Source organism: Columba livia, chromosome 5 (genome assembly GCF_036013475.1).
Source record: "Columba livia isolate bColLiv1 breed racing homer chromosome 5, bColLiv1.pat.W.v2, whole genome shotgun sequence".
In the NCBI taxonomy this organism is placed as follows: Eukaryota; Metazoa; Chordata; class Aves; order Columbiformes; family Columbidae; genus Columba; species Columba livia.
The window spans coordinates 12,078,534-12,085,686 of NC_088606.1; the positions used below are offsets into that span (position 1 = coordinate 12,078,534).

Sequence of the window (7,153 nt, forward strand, 5' to 3'; positions counted from 1 at the left end):
TGTGCCTGGGGCACTGCGGGTCTGCAGCCTCCTGCGCCCGGGAACTGGAGTGTCCCAAAGCCCCAGTCACCATCCCCAGGACCCCACTGACTCAGGACCCTATAGCCCTGGGACCCTGCGCTCTCTGCACCCCATACCCCCAGGACCCCATGTGCCCCTGATCCCCTGTGCCCTAGACCCCATACCCCCAGGACCCATCCCCCTGTGTCGCCAATATCCCCGGGACCCCACACTCCCGGGACGCCAGACCCCCAGGACCCCACACCCGGTACCCACGGGCTCCCTGCCCCGGGCCCCCGCCAGGCCCCGCCCGCCCCGCCGGGACTCGGCGCCGGCAGCCAAGTTTCTTGGAACTTTGCCTCCCGTGACGCACACGATGGTGCAGGGCCCCGTCCTCTCGGCGCAGCCAATGGGCGCCCTGGGGAGCCGGGGCGGCGGCCAATCGGCGGCGGCTGGACAGTTCCCCGGTCCTGACCGACCTTCACCGCCCGGGCCGGGGGGTGGGGATAAAAGGGCCCGGCGGCGGCGCGCGCTCCCGCTCCCGCCTCCACTGCGGCTGCGGCGGCTACGGGCAGCGGCACCGCGGGGACGGCGGAGAGGTGAGCGCCGGGCGGCCGGCGGGGCGGGAGGGAGCCGGGAGCGGGGCAGGTCCCGTGCACCGGGAGGGGCGGGTTGCCGTGCAGCGGAGGGGAGGCGTTACCATGCACCGGGTTCCCCTGCACCGGGACACGGACGTCCTGTGCACTGAGTGGAGGCCGTTCCCCTGTACCAGGTTCTCTTGCACCGGCGATATGGGCGTCCTGTGCACCGAGGGGAGGCGGGTCCCGTGCACCGAGTTCCCGTGCACTGGGGGGCAGGGGTTTCCGTGCACCGAGTGGAGGCGGTTCCTGTGCATCGCGGGGAGGGAGCTGCAGCGCACCGGGATGTGGGTGTCCCCTGCACCGGGGCTGTTGTCTGGTGCAGCGGGGCCGTCGCGGCTCGCTCACTCTCCCCGCACCGGCGGCGGGTGCAGCCCGGGAGAGCCCCGGCCGCACGGCGCTGACCGCCCTTCCCACTCCCGCAGGTCCGGACCCGATGCGGCCTTTGCGCGCCGGGGTGGGAGGCAGCCCCCGGAGGAGCCCGCCCGCCCGCCATGCCCTGGAGCGTCCGGTGGGTCGGCGGCCGCGGCGCCCAGTCCCAGAAGCACTGCAAGAAATCCTCCTTCGCCTTCTACCAGGCGGTGAGGGACCTGCTGCCCGTCTGGTTCCTGGAGGACATGCGGACCATGGAGGTCTTCCACTGGGAGGACGGGGGCAAGGTGAGCGTGTACTCGCCCTCGGAGGCCCTGCTCTACGCGCTGGTGCACGACCACCAGCCCTACGCCCGGCACCTGCTCACTAAGTTCCCCCAGAGCGCCCTGGCTGTGCCCAGCCAAAGCTTCAGCTGCTGCCAGTCCTCAGCCCCACACCTGGCCATGGCCGTCCGCTACAACCGGGTCCGCATCCTCTTCCGAATCCTCAAGGCCATCCAAGCCTTCCCGCCCGGTGACAGAGCTGGCCACCTGGACCGCCGGGGCTGTAGCCGCGTGGAGGGTGGCAAGACAGCCTTGCACGTGGCCTGCGAGCTGGTGCGACCCGAGTGCTTGCTCCTGCTGCTCGGGCACGGCGCATCGCCCTGCTTGCAGGACAGTGCGGGGAACACCCCCTTAGACACTTTGCTGCAGCAGATCGCCCACACGCCGGCAGCAAACATGCGTGCCAAGCTCCTCTGCCTCGACTGCCTCTTCTTCTTCGTGCCTCAGGACCTCCAGTTCACAATGAAACAGCAACTGTTGGACAACCGGCAGCGGTGGCAGGACCTCCTGGGGGAGAACAGGCTCCAGTGCCTGCTGGGCTTAGCTCCCCCATCGCTGTTTGTCGGAGCCATGCGTGTCTTGATCAGGACCATTTCACCTGAGCATTTCCCAGAGGCTTTGGACAATTTGCCTCTGCCTCATTTTCTAAAGCCTTTGGACTTGAAACTGGAGAGCTAGAGGGGTGGCATGAGAGCCTCCTGCTCACCTGACAGAAATAGACTTGTGCTAAAAATATATCTGTATATGAAGCTGCTAATGCAGCAGCCAAGTATCTGTTTTAATTAGGACTGTATTTTTTAAAAGAATTGTATCTGGCACTTTACAATATATTTTATTTAAAGATCCTTGCAGTGAGGTGAGGTCTGCACTGCATTTTATAAAATTATGTACGAATGAGGGTACGTAGGAGAATATATTTGTAAATACATCTAAATAAAACAGTGGCAGATGTGATCAAAATACAAATCAAGTGACTGAAAACTCTGAAGTGGCATGTGCCTTGAAACAGTGTGGATGGGGAGGGAGAGTCTCTCTTCGTTAGGATTTCCCTGTTACATAAGCCTCACGGTGCTGGAACAGGATGACTCCTTTTTTACAGCTCTCCTAATACATCTTGGCAGGGATGTGGTTTTTTTTTAAAGGCACAGATGAAAACTTCCTCATCTTGTACACAAGACCGAAGAGAAGCCAGATACAATTAAAACTTCCCTAAATAAGGCTGGCAGGGATGCACAGCTGAATAAAATACATTTTAAAAATGTACATAAATAACAGTTGGTTTCTTTGCAAAGTTCTCTCTGTTCTTCTGGGAGAGTCAAGGTGTCAGGCAGGAGCAGAAGGACGCACATCCCCCTGGCCAAAGATGATCCTGCCCAGGCAGCAGGCAGGGATGGACCCGGCCGCCCCTCTGATGGGAGGAGGGTGGCACAGAGCAGGACCAACCTCCTTGTGCCTGCCCTCTGCTCTGCCCAGGGGGATTGATGGAGGTGTGGCAATGGCCCAGGACCCTAGAGCGGCTTTTGTTGGTTGATCCTGGCTGCTCCACTGCCAATTCCCAGCAGAATGTGATGGCTCAGGTTCAGCTGAGAGAGCTGTGCCAGTCTTGGTGTCCTATCTTGGTACCAGAGGAGTAGCTTACATCATAGAGTGTCCTGAGTTGGAAGGGACCCACAAGGATTATTGAGTCCAGCTCCTGTCCCTGCATATGACAATGCCACAGTTCACACCATGTGTCTGAGGGCATTGTCCAGTGCCTCCTTGAACACTGTCAAGCTTGGGGCTGTGACACCTCCCTGGGGAGCCTGTTCCAGTGCTCCTGCACCCTCTGTGTGAAGAACCTTTTCCTCAAGTCCAAATTAAACCTCCCCTGGCACATCTTCCTGCCATTCCCTCGGGTTCTGTTGTTGGTCAGAGAAGAGATGAGTGCCTACCCTTCCTCCTCCCCTTGTGATGAAGCTGTAGACCACAATGAGGTCTCCTCCAGGCTGAACAGCCAGACTTCCCCCAGATATCCCTTTGGAGATGTTCCAAGGTACACAAAATACCTTCACATCCACCCCAGCTCAAAAAGCCCTTCGGGGGCAGTGTCCTGCTTTCAACACTTGTGTTTAGACACTTCAAAGTCCTGAGCAAAGGGTACAGCTTCAGCAATTTGCTCTGCAACCTTTACTCTACAGCATTCTGAGTGGTCACGCTGCCAATTTCCCTGTAAAACCAGCACTGCCCCTGTCTGCTCTGCAGGGCGAGAGCTGCACCAGCTCAGCCAGCATCGCCACCACAGAAACAGCCACAGCACTGTAGCTTTGTCTCTGTTGTTACACATTGTCAGTGAACCTGTAGCGTTTGGTTTCAGTGCTCAACTGCATAGCCAGGGAGCTATTTGCTACTTGATCTATTTCAGCACTGTTGTTCTCTTTGGGGTCACCAAGGAACCGATGTGTTCAGAGGGAGAAGGCCACATTCAAGGCACACATTTCTTTATTCGTGAATTAATTTTGGTTAGGAAAAAAAAACCCACAGAATGCAGCACTATAAGCTGTTCATGCTTCAGCAGAACAGAGTGGTATTTCATCTAAAATAATCTCCGTACTGCATGCACAACAGAAGATAAGCCATACTTCTGAAATTCAAGATGCAACAGAAAGAAGACTGCTATTCTTAGACTGATGGCACCAAGAATGTTTCCTAGAAGATGAAATGTTCCTTTTTCTCAAGAAACCAAGCTGATACGTGCTTAAAATAATTACCATGGGAAATTTAGATCCCTTGCTAGAAAGCATAGAACAACTAACTATTCTCTTCAGCTACCTTGTTGATAATAAATTACAGAAATCCAAAGAACTAATCCCTCGCTTAGATGCTTAATTAGAAAAAAAAATTAAAAATCTGTGTTGCTACATTCTTAGAGTACATTTTCCCCATTGATTCTGTAATAGTGGTGTGGAACCATCTTCCAAAACAGACAAGTAAAGCAGTCAGGTCCAACTTGCACATGGAAAAATGTCTTGAGGTGAAGGAAGAGGCAGAGCTGGTGGTGGGAGGAAAGTTTGCTCAGCCTTGCTGACAGAGACATAATGATATTCAGCAGTGGAGAGCTGGTCAGTTGAACTGAGTGCTGGAAGATGCTCCAGCTCCCAAGCTGTGAGGCTAATTACGCATTGGAACAACATGACAGGCTGGGCAGGACATCCTACACTTTACAATGAACCTGTTAACAAAACAAGAATTCAAGGCCAGAGCTGCCCCTGCGATTCTTCCCTTCTTCTCTGGTAATTCACTGTAGCAAACAGAAAGGGTCCCCTCAATGTGTTGTGACAGGTCCAAATTCAGGTAACTGCTGTGCCTCTCCTGTTACCCTGGGACAGAAATCAAGCCTATTGCTGAGCACATGCTGGGATCACCCTGCTGAAGGTCACTGACAAACCTCACTACGTGTGGCTTGGTGATATGTCTGGGATGCTTCATCTGGAGAGGCTGAGAGGAACCACGGGCAAACTACACAGATCACTCACCCAACTGAGTCCAGGCTTGTTTTTCAAACAGTGTCACAGCTTGGAAAAACACTGGGGCTTCTCGGCTTTGGAAACAGAAGTCCTTTGTTTATAGACCAAGCAATCGTGGCATCAGCTTTCCTCAGACTGACGTGCCAGCATGTCTCTCTGTCCTCTGCCACCTTCAGAGCACAGTGGAGCACAAGCTCCACAGCATTCTCCGTCTCTTGGCGAAGGCTGCCAGCAAAAATGCCAGTTAGTGCCAGTTGAAACACCATTGCCAAGCTTAATAAAGCAAACATGGACAGTCATTATGTCTCTGCAGAAGAGGACTGCCAGTGCTAGTCAGGGAGCCGGCCACAAAGGTGTGGGAAAGAAGATTCACCAAGTCCTGACCCCATGAGGGCACAGGGGTAAGGATATATACTTAAAAGCTTCTGTCTTACCTGCACACAGGTTAATCTAGACACACAAGGCAAATTACTCATCTGTAGGAAATACTTTCAAAAGCATATAAGGCAGCATTCCTGAAAAGCTTAGTTACAGCCAGCTTTTCTAAAAAACTACTTCCTATCATGAAACAGTGATGAAATAAATATTTCCCATGTGTATCTCAAGCACTTTCAAAACAAAGTACTACCCACCTTTTAGTACAAAGTGCGTTTATTTGCAGGTATAAAAGGCCTGAAACACTTTCATTTGGAAAGCAAGGGGAGAGATGAAGTACTGGGTTACTTTTATTTTTGACTCTGCAAATGACTCCTCGCTGCAGCTCCCTTAAATGTTTCAGGAATTACAAAGTTCAGCCTGTCTAGAATCTGCTGAACAAGCTGAAGTCTATTGTAAATTTGAGTAACTCATTTAAAAGATGCATTTGGGATCTTTAAGGCTTACTTTACCCACAATATTAAGTAGTTCAAGAATTTAAATTGACGTGAACACAAAATTAAGTGGTTTAAATAGTCTAAAGAATCCTTTACTGTAACATTTGTCTCAGTCCTGCTCTCTGACTTAACGTCCTGGCATAAAAGCTGCATCCTTGTTCTCACCCTGGTCACAGCCTGGTCTGAGCATCGCCAGATGTGAACATCTTAAATTTAGCAGAAGATGCAGGTATTAATTACACTTGAAAAATCACTCCCTTCGCAAAGATGTATAGATACGGAATATCAAGCCTAACATCAGTTTAACACTCGGCATCACACAAAGAACGTCTGCTGCAAACAGGTAAAGGTTTCATACAGCTTCAGAGGGAGAGGAAAAGGGCTGTTAATGAACAGGCTCCTCTGTGCAGACAAGTCTTGCAAACTGAACCAAACAGGGAAGCATTAAGTAAAGGCAAAAAAGAAGCAGGAAACTGCCAAGAGCAAGACCTGCTGGGAGAGGAGGCCTTGGCTACAGGTATGGCTGCAATTATAGACTGGATTGAAAATCAAATTGAAAATATCAAGGACAAAGATCCAGCACAGAGGCATGGAAAGAGAGAGACTAGAAATGGGCCAGGGTGCCAGGTTTGTTTCCTAATCTTTATTTGCCCTATGTCTGGTGTTCAAATCACTTGGGTTTCTGACTTGCAATATACCAAATCTATTGAATCAGCACATCATGGTGCATTGCATCACCTCATCTTCAGATCAATGCTCCCAACTGGACAAACAAAGCACCCATGCCGTGCACTTAATATTTAAACAGTACTGTAAATCTGTGCAAACCAACTTTGATAACACCTGTGTTAATGACAGGTGATCACTGGTTGCTGTCAGCAGCTGTCTGAGGTGAGTTCACCATTAATCCCCAGCCTGGCTTCAGTGGTCTCTCCACCTACAATATGTGAAAAAGAAATTCTGCCTATTACTTGCTCAGACCACATCAAACTGTCCTCTGTTATCACACACAAGAATCACATCTATGGTGTCGCAAGGCTGCTGCTTGCACTGATTTACTCCTCCTCACATGTGTAGCACAAGAACGGAAGGTGCAGAACTCTCTTGCAAAACATAACTCATTGGTCATAGCAGAAAACAGAAATTCAGTTTGCAAAAACATCAGAGCACCCTCACTGCTGCTAAAAGAAATGGATCCAAGTGCAGCTGGGATAAAAAGGTTCTCCCTACTTGCTCTGATGACCTCTGAAAGGAACGGTATCTCTTCGCCCAGTGTTTTAGTTGATAAACGGAAAGACTACATGAATCAACAAAGCAAATCTTTAGAAGCCTCGAAAGATGAGAAACACTTCACATTTAGGAATTTTTGCTAAAGTCAGAAGAGTCTAGTCATCTGGTCTAAATTGTGTATGACACAGGTCAGCAACTCCCATGTTGGGCCTATC

At 51.4% G+C, this 7,153-nt stretch overlaps 1 protein-coding gene across 2 annotated transcripts; it reads left to right on the top strand.

The window, feature by feature from the left end:
- Positions 1-442: 442 nt before the first annotated feature.
- ANKRD9 (ankyrin repeat domain 9) lies at positions 443-2,299 on the top strand. 2 transcript variants are annotated; one of them, XM_065063456.1, is made up of 2 exons: positions 443-599; positions 1,064-2,299. In XM_065063456.1, exon 2 carries the CDS (start codon positions 1,133-1,135, stop codon positions 2,009-2,011), a length of 879 nt encoding a protein of 292 aa, XP_064919528.1. In that variant the 5' UTR covers positions 443-599; positions 1,064-1,132; the 3' UTR covers positions 2,012-2,299. The 2 variants fall into 2 exon arrangements, with proteins under 2 accessions (XP_064919528.1, XP_064919529.1); XM_065063457.1 differs by lacking the exon at positions 443-599 and adding an exon at positions 650-772.
- Positions 2,300-7,153: the final 4,854 nt, after the last annotated feature.

What these genes read in the sequence shown, in the direction of transcription:
- ANKRD9 (XM_065063456.1), top strand. Translation starts at nt 1,133, where the DNA reads ATGCCCTGGAGCGTCCGGTGGGTCGGCGGCCGCGGCGCCCAGTCCCAG.